Source organism: Fragaria vesca, linkage group LG4, assembly GCF_000184155.1.
Source record: "Fragaria vesca subsp. vesca linkage group LG4, FraVesHawaii_1.0, whole genome shotgun sequence".
Classification (NCBI taxonomy): Eukaryota; Viridiplantae; Streptophyta; class Magnoliopsida; order Rosales; family Rosaceae; genus Fragaria; species Fragaria vesca.
This window is the reverse complement of record NC_020494.1, coordinates 13,365,578-13,379,892: the sequence shown is the minus strand read 5'-3', so window position 1 is coordinate 13,379,892 and position 14,315 is coordinate 13,365,578. Positions and strand designations below refer to the sequence as shown.

The window sequence follows — 14,315 nt, the reverse complement described above, 5'->3', positions numbered from 1 at the left end:
GTCGGCTAAAGTTATCGCCGACGACCTTTTCCCGACGAAATCTTAGCCGACGAATTAAGCTAACAGGTCGACGAAATGTTTTCGTCGGCTAAAGTGCTTGTCTTGGTAGTGATAATTAATATTTAAATTTCTATATTCTCGATATGTCCGTAATATTTCCATTGAAATTTTCAATTTTCGAACATTGATATTTCCTCGAAGTTCGATATTTTAGTCCTTGCTAAGATCTCTTGTGATGTTCTTTCAAGCAGTTAATAGATAAAAAAATGGATCAAAATTATTAATCCAAGCATCAACATTCATATTTGAAATCCTAACCTCTGATTAGTAATCCAAGCATCAACATTCATATTTGATAGACCTCTGACTAGCTACACTCCTCGTGAAAGTATTTTTCTTCTCTAACTTTAAATTTATGAAGCAGAAGGTTCTATTCGTACTAATTTTTTGTGTATTTCCTGAAATTAATTGGATTTGAATTGGATTTCATTTTCTTTTGAATTTAATTTATTTTTCTTAGTTCCTTGAACGATGTATATGCAATGAGGTCAGATGAGCAGCCTACAAAAATGATTTGGTAGCACCGAAATCAACCCATTTGATTCAAGATTCAACATATATAATCTCTCATCCGTTATTCCATTATTTTGAACAAATTCTCAATCTAACACTACTGCAAGGTATAACCAAAAGAGCGAAACCTAGGGTTTCCTCTGGCATAGCACAGAAGAAGTGCGACGGCGGCAAAGGTGACAAGTTTCGGCGCGTCCTTTAATCGGCGGAGGCGGTTCTTGAACCAACGTCTTCGGTCGTGGGTTTCGGGGCAGAGTTCTTCGACAGCTGCTGGGTTTAGTTTGGAGCAGGATTAGCTTCTCGATCTCCAAGCTTTGATCTACAAACCTTAGATCGGTCTTTGATCCGTGGCAGGGTAGCGACGGTTCTGAATTTGACGAGATCTAATTTCGGTCACAGGAAAGGCAGCGGTGGGCGGTGCGATCTGGTCTGGGTCTCTTGGATCGGCTTTTGGACTACTTCGGTGGAGGGGACTTCTTTGCTTTGAAACCGGTTAATTTCGGGGAGAGCCAAGTCGGCAACCAAGAGCGGTGGATTGAGGCTAGTTGATTGATCTGACTAGTTTGAGGAGACTCTGACCAGCTTGGTTGAGTAGTGCTTTGTCTAGGCTCGTTGAGAGGTCAGGCCCACGCAGGTTGATGTTGGTGTGGTGGAGTCACGGCCGACCGCCGGAATCAGTGGCGGCATGGGGCAATGTGGAGTTCCTGGGTGCCCCATCTGGGTGCCCAGAGCAGATGGACTTGGGCCCTTTGGGCGTGGGCTTTTTAGGCCTAGGTACATTGGGCTTAAGTTCTTGGATCTCAATTAAGTCAGATGATTCTGACAGTTCCGATTTATTGATTGCAGTGTCTATTTTAGGGTTTACAATATTAAGATGACTTATGTCATATAGGTTGTTTTACATAGCTCTCTTCTATCACTGCCCTTGCGGGTATGTTATGTTTATGTTGTATTCTTACAATTCGGTGATTAATAAAATGACTTATCGTCGTTTTTTCTTTAAAAAAAGAAAAAAGAAAACACTACTGCAATGTCGTCAGAGCAACCTAAGATGCGCGATTGCCTCACGCTTGTTTGAAATTGAAATACCTGTAACTTATTTGCTCATTTTGTTCATAACATACTTTCCAGTCAATTGGTAGTATTATCTTTATAAGAAGGAGGTTGTGAGTTGACTCAAACCAGATTAATTGTTATATATGAATCGTTTATATGATGAGAAGAAAACAAAAACATAAAGAGCCAACTCTTCAATTTGTATGCTAACATGGAAAAACAAAATGCTGGATGTGCAACAAGTTTTGCCTAATGTATAAAGAAAACCACTGTTAAACCTTCTTTCTTGTTTTGTTAGTGTAGAGGTTGAGGAGAACAACAAATACACTAACCATAATAACGTAACACAAAATACTCGATCGGGGACAATTATCTTGCTTAATCTTCTTGTCTATTTTGGTTTCTTAAGTCCTCCTAAGTCCAACACGAACCATTCTTCCTCTCTTACCTAACCTCCCTGCTAGCTCCCCTCTTATGCATAACCCCTATTTCTAATTCATCCCAATGGCTTCTATGTCCTTTGACCTCAAGCCTTGAGACGAGTTTCGAGCAAGAACAGATCAGACACCTTGGCAGGATGGCCTTGTGGGCAGCTTCATCTCCTCACCTTCTACTCCTTGGTCTCCTGTCCATTCTCCTCCTCCACCCCAACGTCGGCATTCGCCTCGGCATTGTCCTACGTCCCTCCCCAGTCATCCCCAACTTTCGGGAAGCCCCGGGATTCCAGAACGGTGACCAATGCGGCTCGGGAAACACTGACGATATCCATGTGGCCATGACCCTTGACGCCAATTACATCCAGGGCACAATGGCAGCTGTCTTCTCTTTGTTACAACATTCAACCTGCCCTGAAAACCTCAAGTTCCACTTTCTGTCTGCGCGCGCTGAGCCGGAGCTCTTTTCGAGAATCAAGTCCACCTTCCCCTACTTGAGCTTCAAGACTTACGCCTTTGGTTCAAACAGAGTTCGTGGGAAGATATCAAGGTCCATAAGACGAGCACTGGATCAACCTATGAACTATGCGAGAATTTACCTGGCTCATATTCTTCCAAGTGATATGAGACGTGTTATTTACTTGGATTCAGACCTTGTTGTGGTCGATGACATTGCAAAGCTGTGGGGGGTGGACATGGAAGACAGGGTGGTGGCCGCCCCAGAATATTGCCAAGCAAATTTCACACAATACTTCACAGATGCATTGTGGTCCGACCCGGATTTGTCAAAGACGTTCCGAGGAAGAAAGCCATGTTATTTCAACACAGGTGTGATGGTGATGGATGTAGATAAATGGAGAAAAGGAGGGTATACAAAGAAAGTAGAGGGGTGGATGACCCTGCAAAAGAGAAAGAGGCTATACAATTTGGGGTCTTTGCCGCCATTTTTACTGGTCTTGGCTGGGAACATCAAGGCCGTGGATCACAGATGGAACCAGCATGGACTTGGTGGTGACAACTTTGAAGGAAGGTGTAGGAGACTCCACCCAGGTCCCATTAGTCTTCTTCATTGGAGTGGGAAGGGTAAGCCATGGCTGCGGTTGGATTCTACAAGACCATGCACCGCCGATCATCTTTGGGCGCCATACGATCTCTACCATTCTTCAAAAAGCTTCCTGGAAGAATAGAAGAGGCAGTGACTTGGGAAGAAAGGAGATGGAAAGTTAGAAACAGATTCAAGTCATTTTAACCAAGAGCGTACATGTATTTGGAAGAAAAGAAAAAAAACCAATAGTATATAATCCATGTTGTAAATGTTCCACATGTATTTGTTTTTACCCAATCAATTAATCAAACCGTTCTTGAAATTTGTTTTAATTTACACCAATGATTTGAACATATCGACCACCTCCTCACTCTATGTCCAAATGCCATTTGAACCTGTTATCATGGATTTTGAAAGGCCGAATTCAAGGAATAAAAACTCGGAGAGATTTCAAAGCAACGGTATCAAATAATAGACAATAGCAAAGTCGATCAAGAGACGCAAGCGATCAGCAAATTTCCAGCAAATCCCCGAAGATTTTCCTCTCATTTTACAGTCGCAAATGGTGTTACATGGATGATCTCTCATGAAATTTTTTAATGTCTGATGGCCATTTCATCACGAATTACAACTTAAATTGATCTCTCATCTCTTCAAACTGAGGTTGGCTCATAAATAGCAAGAATTCGTACCTCTCATCATGCATCTGACTTTTAACACGAGATAAACATGTTGTCTGTAAGTCAGACAATAAGAGCGCTTCCCCCTTATCCCCACCTTGACATTCCTGAGATCCAATATCCTGAGCGCTTCCCCCTTATCCCCAAATTCCCACTTGACATTCCTGAGCTCTTCCCCCTATACTTTTGTAACTGGTACAGCAGATGGGCATCTACCCAATGTATTCCACAGGATGTACTCCCCAGAAGTAACCTGTTTACAAAGACAGATGAATAAATTGATCAACAAGTACAGATACACTCAAGTTCATTTATAGAATGAAACTACTTTCAAGGATCTGACCAATCTTTGGTTGAGTAAGATATAAAAGTACGTAGCATTACCATAATTACAAATAATATATTTTGTAAGTACTGTATCTAATGGATAAATTGCTAGAGAAAGATGCCACACAGTAGATAACATAAACATTGATTTCAGAAAAATGAAAAATGATCAACTTTTCTAGAGAAGATTTCCATGGTGTGCATGTCAGCACTACTACAGTGCAAACTTTTCTCTAACAAGCCACAAAAGTACGTCAAGCTTGGATATAGCAATAATAGAGGAAAAACCTACCTGAGTAGAGGACTCCACTGGTGCTTTAACAGCTGGATAAATGCTTACCTGCATATGACACCAGAAATTAGTGCTCCAGGTTACAATCAAATGCAATGCAGTTTAAGTGTTGATCAAAAGATAAAATGAAAACTGATGATGTGGGCTGCGCATATTGATATATAGAATTTGACAAACTGGATAATTCTGATGTATGCTATAGAGAATGCCTCCACCCCCACCCCCCACCAAAACCCAAAAAAATAAAGGAGAACTTTTACTTTGTAAATTATTAAAAAAAAAAAAAAGGAAGCTTCAGATTATATGGTGTAATACAGCATTGAAAAACCATAATGAGGAAAACCAAATGCAACAAGAACCCCACTATTCTTGCTTATCTTTGGGTCGCTGTAATGCCATGAGAGCCAAACTAAAGGAGTCACAACAGTCAACTTACAGATTTCTGATCAATTAACATTCCAGACAATGATGCTCCAACAATTTTGAAGGACACCTGTAAACACAAGTCAGACCATGCCTCAGTTAAATTTAGCTCTTCAATGAATTTGTAGACAATCTAATGTACACAAATCCTTTTAACCAATTATAGGCTGAGGTGATGCTAAATTTGAGAAAGTAGATAAAAATAAATACCTTGGCATAGTTGTATGCATGCCAGCAAAATGGCTCCTCCAGATTGGCAGGATGAAGATCCTTGCTCATTTTCTCCATTAAGAACTCCTCTACATTAACCATACTATAATTATTACCATCTGTCTCCATATCACTATCTTCATCAGTTATGCTTCCAAATGCCAAACTAGACGGAGGTGATATTTGGGGTTTCCATGGTGCAAACTGAACTTTACCCGGGAAAGTTGCCTCGATACTTTTCCCACTAAGACCCCGCCCACCCACTATAATCTTCCATTCAACAGAGTGTTCTGTAGTTGAAACTATTCCAACCGAGGGAGTCCCATCAAAAGATACAACTCTTCTCCTTGGAAAAGGCATAGTTACGGTACAAAACTCCATTGTGAGAGGAGATTTGTAACCATCCATTAGCCGTAGTTTGAACAAAAAATCACCTTTATCCTCGGATACCATAGACAATTGGTAAAATCCCTTTATGGGTGGACCAATACCACAGATTGCTTGGTAACGCATTAGAGCAAAATTACCTAATGGTGGTGAAAACATCACAGCCTGCTTATCAACACCTTGTTCTGGAACTTGCACACATGGATGAAATGATAAAACTTCAATCTTATCTGAGTTCAGCCCTATCAAAGGGAAGGACACATCAGGTAATCCTTCTAACTCTGCCCGGCAATTTATTTGTCCAGAAATTGATATACTATCTGGAATCTCATCTCGGTCGTACATAGCAGCATGGACAGTCTCATGAATAGAGAATAGAATTCTCTGCCTTCCTTTGTATAGGTAAGGCTTCCATGCCGGTTGCTTGAGGTCTGAAGGAGGAAGATCTGATGACGAAAACCCATTAACCTTAATGGCAATGATATTGGGGAAGCTCAAATCCAACAGTGTTCCTGTATGTACAATACACAACCACATGAGAAGCTAGCTAGAAAAAAGTTTCTGCAAGCTGATTCACTAATTGGCAACAGTGATAATGATAATAAAGAAAACAAGATGAGAAATACCATAATAAAAAGTACGAACCAAAGGGCATTGAACTACTTATGAAAGTTCGAAGTACATCTTTATCTAATGGCCTAGAACCAGTCTTGTTAGCATCTGATGTCACAGTTCCAGTCACTGCACTGCTAGTGGGGTTTGAGGATGCAACTGGTGGAGCTACAGGTTTTGCTCTTGAGGAAATGCTTGATATTCCTATACTGCCAGTTAGCGAATCCAATAAACCTCCTACAGATGGAGATGCACTGACAACTACCTCAGGTTCCACCACATCTCCAGTTATTATGTCACCAATTGCATGTGCCACCATAAATGCCCTAAGAGAAAAGAAAAACAAGAATAACTTAGTAATGTCTTTGGAGAAACTCATACATGCCAGTTTTCACAGTCAAACCCCATTTCACAAACATTCAAGCCCATTCCGTCCTATATTCAGGAATAAAAAATTAATCTAAAATAGTATAAATGGAAGCACTTCATCTCACAAATTCAAAGCCAACACAAGCATACTAACGAAAAGGTTATTGATTTAGGCAAACATCAGCGCTACACTTCATTTCAATAAATTTAATGTGGCTTCTGAACACTCCTAAGCTGAAAAGTTCACAAATTGTTTCCAACATCAGTTTCATGTTGTGGGGAAGGAGAAACAAAGTAGAAGTTGTGAAGCAAGAGGGAGAACAATATGGAGGATACTTCAAAAATATAATAGCATGATATTCTTCAAGAAAAACACTGCAACTTACCATACCCTGTGATGGACGGAAGATCAAGCAGAATGGAAGATATACTGTCCTCAACACCAACAGCATTGCCACAATCAGATCTAGTACATAATCTTGCATATGCCCTCACATGCCTCGGCTCTACCAAAGGCAATACCAGGATGCAAAATTGGCCCTTTGTGTGCAAGACTAAAGGCCACAGCAAATTATTTATATCATTATTGACATCCCCTCCCTCTTCTTTGCTCATGTAAACTCCAATTATATGACGTGTAATTGGATCATCAACCCAAGAATCTGAGCCTTTAGCTGACTGACTTACACGTATTCCACACCCACGAATAGAGCCTTCTCTGCACATTAAAGAAACATTAGTAAAAATTGCCAGTTAAACAAAGAAAGTTACCAAAACCATTAGGGGAAGGGGGGCAGTATGTTTTATTAAGAAAAAAAAAACCAACAGGGTCACAGAAGTTTAAATGACCAAGTCACTTGTTATCATCGTGAATAACCATAACCCCAAAACTACAAATCTCTGAGTGAATTTGAGATGAAAGAGCATGTAGGCAAACCTCAAATTAACTTGTTCAAACATAAAAATAGCTATTTTAGCACATTTCTTATGATTCAGCCAGTCAGTTAAGTCGGTCTATATTAAGGCATAGCTCACAAACAACTTTTCCCAAACCAAACCGGAGCTATCATGGTAAATTCCGAATGATTCAATCAGCTAGGCTAATCAAGATCACGACCGCTCTCGCCCGCACAGTTGAACGATGCTTAAATAATGCAATTTGTAAACAAGCGAAACTATACAAATCTTAACAGATACATCCTCATAAATTCGATACATCCGAAAAATCGAAACAAGAGCAAAAAGATAAAGGCTGGCTGATCTGACCTTCTCTTTCTGTCCACAAAAGCAGCAGCTAGCTCGGAATCACTAGGAAGTAAAGGAAACACAGCGTCATTGCCGCCAGAGCTCTCCTTCTCGGTCTTGCAAGCTCCCCGCCACCGCTTCTCAACCACCGGAAACCTCCTGCGCGGCACAAAACCAACTCAGCTCATCGGAAACACAATCACAAACAACCAAATCGAATTTTGGCACAGAACAAATTGAAATTGATCGGAAATAGAGTTTAGTTTTCAGAAGAAAGAAACGTCGAAATTGAAGCGGAGAACAAGTTGTGAATAGAATCAGAGAGTGTGGAATAAGGAGAAGAAAGGAGTACCTGGAGAAGACGACGGCGTCGAGGCTGTTGAGGATCCAGATGGCTCTGATGCTACTACCTTGTGGCATCGCTTTGCTTCTCTGATTCTGAGAGAGAGAGCTGGGGTTATCAAAATGTTGAAATTCTTCGATGCGTTGTCCTTTAACCCCAATTTCTATTTACCATAGGTGAGAGCAAAACAAATCCGTCCTTAAAAGAAGAAAAGTAATTATAATTTACAGTCAGTAAACCCTTAGGCCATGTTGAATTGTTGATCATGTTGAAGTCTCCAAACAGGTTTAGGAAGTGCAGGTGCAGCTGTTGCGCTCTTTTTTTTTCACACCCAAATCAAATTGAATTACTGACCTAGCCATGAATCTGGTACATAAATTCTTATAGAGAAATTCGTCTGAATGGTATACGAATTTTCATTATTTATAAACTTTGGTATATCAAGTTTTAAAAATATCAGATTGGTATCTCATGTTTTCATCCCGGTCTAAGATTGGTATATATAGCTATTAAGATGACTATTTTACCCTCAGACAAAAAAAAGAAGACAAATTTACTCTTAAATTCTCTTTTTTTTCTTCTTCTTTGTTTTCTTATTCCAATTTATATTTTTTGGCTTTTATATTTTTAAGAACTTAGAGAAAAAATTCATCGTCACTTTCTCCTTACTAATAATCAATTCTTCATCTCAATCATCCTTGAATGTCAACGACAACAATAAGATCCTTAAGTGTCAGCAGAAACAACAAAGATTAAACTTTTGTATGTTTCCCCTCTTCAATCTTCTTTAAGTTTATAAAGGTCAACCCAAATCATCGAATTCCACTACCTCTTCTAATATTTCTGGAATATGAAAACAAATAAAAAAAAACTAAGAAAAAAGAGAACTTAAGGGTAAATTGGTCATCTTAATGACTACATATACCAATCTTAGGTCGGGATGGAAACATGAGATATCGTTATGATATTTTCAAAACTTGATATACCAAAGTTTATAAGGAGTAAAAGTTTGTATACCATTCGGACGAATTTCTCATCCTTATATATAGAAAATGACATCTCACTACCATAGACAGTTGTAAAACACAGAAAAACCATCTTTCAACAGATTTAAACAAATAAGGACATATACTCAGGCCCACAGTGCATAGTACCACGCCATGTCAGCAATTTTTTACGTAAAATACCCAAAAACCTATTATTTTTTGAAATATCTACAAAACTGCCACTGACTCAAAATACCACTTCTCCACCATTTTCAGATCTGAGAAACACACTGATTCTTCTTCTTCTTCTTCTTCTTCTTCTTCTTCTTCTTCTTCTTCGCCAGTCACCGCTCCAACCAAATCGCTAGCCGGTCACCGCTCCAACCAAATCGCTAGGAGGGGAGGAAGGGAAGAGGAGCCGAATAATGAAAGGATGAATGTTGACTAAGGCTTCGCTGAATCCAACCAGATCTGATTTGATTATTCTTCATCTCTACAACTTGGTTTACTCAAAGATTCTTTGCAATTAAAACTCATATCTTTTGAATTTGACAGCAAAAATTGATCATTTGTAGCTGTTGATACCTAAAAAATCAATATTCATACTCAATGAATATTTCAAGCTCAATAAAGAAATACACATGTAAATTACATTCTAAAAATACAAAGTTATATATTTATTCGAATAGTTATGTTACACATGTGGACTCAAGCCACAATCACGCTATTGAGGCTTACAAGTTTGGGTGTGGTGTGGAAGGTAACAGAAGTACATGAGGCTCATTCTCGGTTATGGTTGTTGGCGATTTTGGGCTTGGGACCAAAATCCAAACCCAACAATCTAAATCGCTTAATGGGCTATAAAGATGAGATAATCCAAATCCATAAACTTAAACTAATTACCTATTTTACCCACAAAACCAATAGCTTTCCGGCCACACAAATTATACTACTTGCTTTAGCCTGCAGTAATTCATCTTCCTCTACGCCAAGCACAAGTCCCCATCAGCTTTACTTTACCCTGCAGCAAGTCATCTTTTTCTACACCAAGCATAAGTCCCTTTTAGTTTTTTCCTTCACTCTGTTCTAAGCTCTAAACTCCACATGCTATACCAATATACACATCTATCAACACACATCAACATTTCCTTGAGATTTGCTACTCCAATTCCAACATCACACAACAATACAACAGACACCACATCAAAATGTTGTGGTCACTGCTGTGTTTTGTATATCTAAATTCAACAACATAATTCTCTTTAATGTCCAGCAGTTTTATCCCAAAAACCAATATCTGCCTCACCTCTTCCAGCCTATAAATTAAGGCTTTTAGCTGTTGCAAACACAACACAACTCAGGCAACAGAACATACAACCCCAAGCAATACATCCTAGATCACATAAGCAAGCCTCAAGCATCAAGCCAAGCATCCATAGCCTCTAATCCAAAACCATTCTCAAGCTCTATACACCCTCAAACCCATCAAACACCATCATATCCTTTTTCTGCTCATTGCAATAGATTACCCCACAACAAACCTTTAACCATAGCAAGTTCTCATCTTCTGTAACTCATGTGCTTCTAGCTCCCACGCCTCATGCCTTCTTGCAACCCCTTTTATGTACTTTGTTCATCTATCATGCAATCAAAACCATATCAAATTCATGCCTCCAAACAACATGTCACCGCAGCAGGCTATCATCCCTGCGACAAGCCAATATTACTGCAAGAGACCTGGGGAAAACACGCACAGAGCTTCTTGAAGCTTTGGGCTCAGTCCTTGAACTCAGAGGGGTAAAATAGAGGGAGATCAAGCCAATTTACCAATCCTAGCAGCCTCTGTTCAAAATGACCCCAACAGTAGCTAATCCGTGTTCATGCTTCGTGCTTCATGCTGCTACTGCATTCTGTTATGTGTTGCTACTGCATTCTACTATGTGCTGCTGTTGCGTGCTGCTGTTGTCACATCCCGGTTCTTAAGTCAATTTGCGGTTATTTACTTTTGGGTTACTTTGACATTTTACCGTTTTAAGTAACCGTTTACTATTTAAGACTCCAAAAGTTGACTTTTTCTTCCGTTTGGAATTTGGGAAAACTTCCTTCATGAAAGTCGTAGAGGACGTTAAATGGAGTTCGTGGACATGCGGCATGCTTAAAACGGAGTTCGTATGAAGAAGTTATGGTCTAAAAACGAAAGTTACTATATTGGTAAAAGGAGGTAAATTCTAGTAGGCTTTATTTTGTGGGTGTTTTAAGTTTGGACCGATTGAAGAGCGGGTCAAAGCCCAACTCTCACTCTCTCTCTCTTCCTCTCTTCTCTCCCGAGCTCCCGAGTCCCCTGAGTTCTCTCTCCCGCCGGAGACTTCAGCTCCGTCTGCCGCCGTCGTCCGGCCACTGCAGACCGCCGGACCATCTCCGTTCGGACCCCTGCTGTTCCCTCTCTCATTCTGGGCCGGTGACCGCGCATGGGATGCCACCGATTGAGAGGAATCCCGCCCGAACTGCGGATTGTCCCTTCGCCGGAGCTCCCTCCTCCGGCCACCATAGCTCTTGAAATTTGGCTCATCTTGTAGCTCTCATCAAGGTGAGTAACCCCTCAAAAGGATTTGGTCTAATTCGATGTTGTTAATGAGAAATGTATAATTGAAGTTCTAGAGATTTATGGATGTTTTGATTCGATTACCCTAGTTAGCCTTAGAATTGGATTAAGTGCTAGTTATGAAAGTTGTTGTGCATGATGAGAGGATTATTCTGCTAAAATTTGAGAAGTTTTGGTCCTTGCCGGAATACGGCTGCCGGCCGCCGCCGCAGGCGGAGCAGCCAGTGCCGCCGCCCCTTAAGGGCAGTTTTTCCTGTTTTTGAGATGGTTTTAATAAGAGGAGTTTATTGAAGTATAGTTTGGAATTTTTTGATGAGTTTTGGTTAGGTTTGGAATTTTTTGGAGATTGGAGAGAATGGCGGTTGTTAGGATAAATCCGGCCGTTGGATTTCCTTGATATTTATTCTAAAATATTAGAATTGAGGAATTAAGGTTATGGTGGAGTTTGGTGGAAATCCGGTGAGCTTAACCCTAGTTAGAGTAGTGGGTTAAGCGGAAGAGATTTGGGTGTTTATTTTCAAATGTTTAATTTTCCAGAATTTAAGTTTGGTCCTAAGCATATTTATTGTGCCAGGATACGAAGGGAACCTCGCTTGAGTAGTGATTCGGAATTCGTCAGGATTAGGCCTAAATCTGTGAGTGGACATTTTGGTTTTTAATTAATATGCATGCAAGATTTTATAATTTAGTATTTTATTTTCCGAGCATATATTATAACTTCGGTATATGAAATGATCTTGGAAATTATTTGAGATTTGAGTTTGGATTTTTTTTATGATTTCCAGATTTGAGGTTTCATACTGATTTGCATATTATCTGGTTTTTGAAAGATGATAATCATTGAAGTTATTTATTTCATTGAGCATTTTAACGTGTGGGACACGTTGTTGAATTTAATTAGTTTCTTTGCTCTTTGAATTCTTTGAGTACGGTTGGGAATCGTACTTATGCTTTAATTATGAGTTTCGGGGAAACTCACATGGATTTATGTTTCTTTATTTATGCCATACTTGTTGGATCGTTATTATTCATGCTAGCATGTTGTTTCGCCTTTCGAGGCGATGTAACTTCCACGTTTTAAGTGGGGTTACTCAAGCTTTTTCCGTCTTCGGGTGATGTGATGTAGTCGACGAGATCACGCAAGCCCTACATCCTCTATGTTATCATAACATGAAGGTGTAGGGAGTATGGGAGTACTATTGCCTGGGAGGCAACCGAGTCTGGGAGGCTCATTTGTATGGCTATAGCTACTTTTTATTTAAGATTTATTGTTTTTGACTAGCGGGGCTAGTCCGATATTTTGGAACTTTCTTTTACGAAGGTTATTTTTTATCTTTGTCGTTAATTTGACTAGCGGGGCTAGTCCGTTTTCTTGGGATTTTCTTTATGAAGGATTTGTCAACTCTTGCATGTAACGGATTTATTGCATATTGGAAAGTGGGAAAGTATTTAAGTTTTGGTTTCTTATCCTATGTTTATTTTCGTCCACTTACTCTAACGTTTTTAAATTACTTTCCCCTGGGCCCTTTGGTTTTAAATGCCCAGATTGCAGGCTCAATCTAAGTGAGGTCGAGCGTACATGGAGTCGAGGCATAGTCAGAGGCTGCTTCCGCTTATTCTTTATTTATTGTTTTTCATTTAACTCTAGATATGCTCTGATAATCAGTTAGTGAATTAATGTTGGTTATTGTTGGTTGTGGGATTAGTTTAGTTGAGTAATTGTTATATTGGGAGATGTGTTGAACTTGGGGAGCAGGAAGGCTCCAGGTGTTGAGGATGGATGTTTGGTTATAAAAGTGTTAAATTGGATTTTTCAGGTAAGGGTCGTCCATTTTTAAGGAAGGTTATGCCGAATTTTCGGTAAATTTTCCTTGAAGGTGGACCCCGCAGGATTTACCTCGGGTTTCAGGGTGAAATTCGGGGTGGGTCCTGTCAGCTGTTGCGTGTGATGTTGGTGTGTGTTGTTGTATGCTGCTACGTACTGTGTGTGTTGCTGTTGTGTGCTTCTACTGCGTGTTGTTGTGTGATGCTATTGCGTGTGTTGTTGTGTGCTGCTACTGTGTGTGTCGTTGTTGCTGTTACTACGTGCTGCTTTGTGCTCTTACTACGTGCTGCTTTGTGCTGTTCCTACGTGCTGCTTCGTGCTGTTCTTGCGTGCTGCTGCTGCGTGTTGCTTCGTTCTGCTGCTTCGTGCTGCTGCGTGCTGCTACTATGTGCTGCTACTGCGTGTGCTGTTGTGTGCTGTTATTGCGTGCTGTTATGTGCTGCTACTGTGTGTGTTGTTGTGTGTTGCTACTGCGTGTTGTTTTGTGCTGCTACTGCGTGTGCTGTTGTGTGATGCTACTGTGTGTGCTGCTACTGCTACTGCGTGTTGTTACTGTGTGTTGTTATGTGCTGCTACTGAGTACTGCTACTACACTAAGTTATTGAAAACCTACTACTGTATTCCACTTACTGAAAAAATCTCAAAATGTGAGACTTTTCTCTTCTAAAAACATATTTAATTAATATAAGGTTAATTTGGTAAATTAAACCATGACACATGACATGCAGAGAAAATATTGTCCTTAATTATTAAAAATTGTCCTTATTTGTTTAACAACAACACAAATGGATTTATTTGTGTTTCAAATCCTTTTGGAGGATGTATATGTGATTTGCTAAATTTCAAATCCTTTTGGAGGATGTAAATGTGATTTGCTAAAGAAAAAAATAGTATTCTTCCTAGTTT

The 14,315-nt window shown here is 39.8% G+C and overlaps 2 protein-coding genes across 2 annotated transcripts; one reads left to right on the top strand and one right to left on the bottom strand.

Moving 5' to 3' along the window:
• Positions 1-2,005: 2,005 nt before the first annotated feature.
• Positions 2,006-3,250, top strand: LOC101297136 (probable galacturonosyltransferase-like 4-like). Its single transcript, XM_004296997.1, has one exon. It carries the CDS (start codon positions 2,207-2,209, stop codon positions 3,248-3,250), a length of 1,044 nt encoding a protein of 347 aa, XP_004297045.1. The 5' UTR covers positions 2,006-2,206.
• Positions 3,251-3,605: 355 nt separating this feature from the next.
• LOC101301098 lies at positions 3,606-8,073 on the bottom strand. Its single transcript, XM_004296927.1, has 8 exons — positions 8,006-8,073; positions 7,675-7,812; positions 6,800-7,126; positions 6,073-6,365; positions 5,041-5,939; positions 4,844-4,900; positions 4,408-4,455; positions 3,606-4,041 (listed from the first exon to the last, which is right to left on the bottom strand). Exons 1-8 carry the CDS (start codon positions 8,071-8,073, stop codon positions 3,967-3,969), a joined length of 1,905 nt encoding a protein of 634 aa, XP_004296975.1. The 3' UTR covers positions 3,606-3,966.
• Between the last annotated feature and the right edge of the window lie 6,242 nt (positions 8,074-14,315).

What these genes read in the sequence shown, in the direction of transcription:
- LOC101297136 (XM_004296997.1), top strand. Translation starts at nt 2,207, where the DNA reads ATGGCCTTGTGGGCAGCTTCATCTCCTCACCTTCTACTCCTTGGTCTC.
- LOC101301098 (XM_004296927.1), bottom strand. Translation starts at nt 8,073, where the DNA reads ATGCCACAAGGTAGTAGCATCAGAGCCATCTGGATCCTCAACAGCCTC. An exon ending in GACGCCGTCGTCTTCTCCAG is followed by an intron (nt 7,813 to 8,005) that starts GTACTCCTTTCT and finishes TGTGCCGCGCAG; the next exon opens with GAGGTTTCCGGTGGTTGAGA. An exon ending in AAGTAGTTCAATGCCCTTTG is followed by an intron (nt 5,940 to 6,072) that starts GTTCGTACTTTT and finishes TTGTACATACAG; the next exon opens with GAACACTGTTGGATTTGAGC.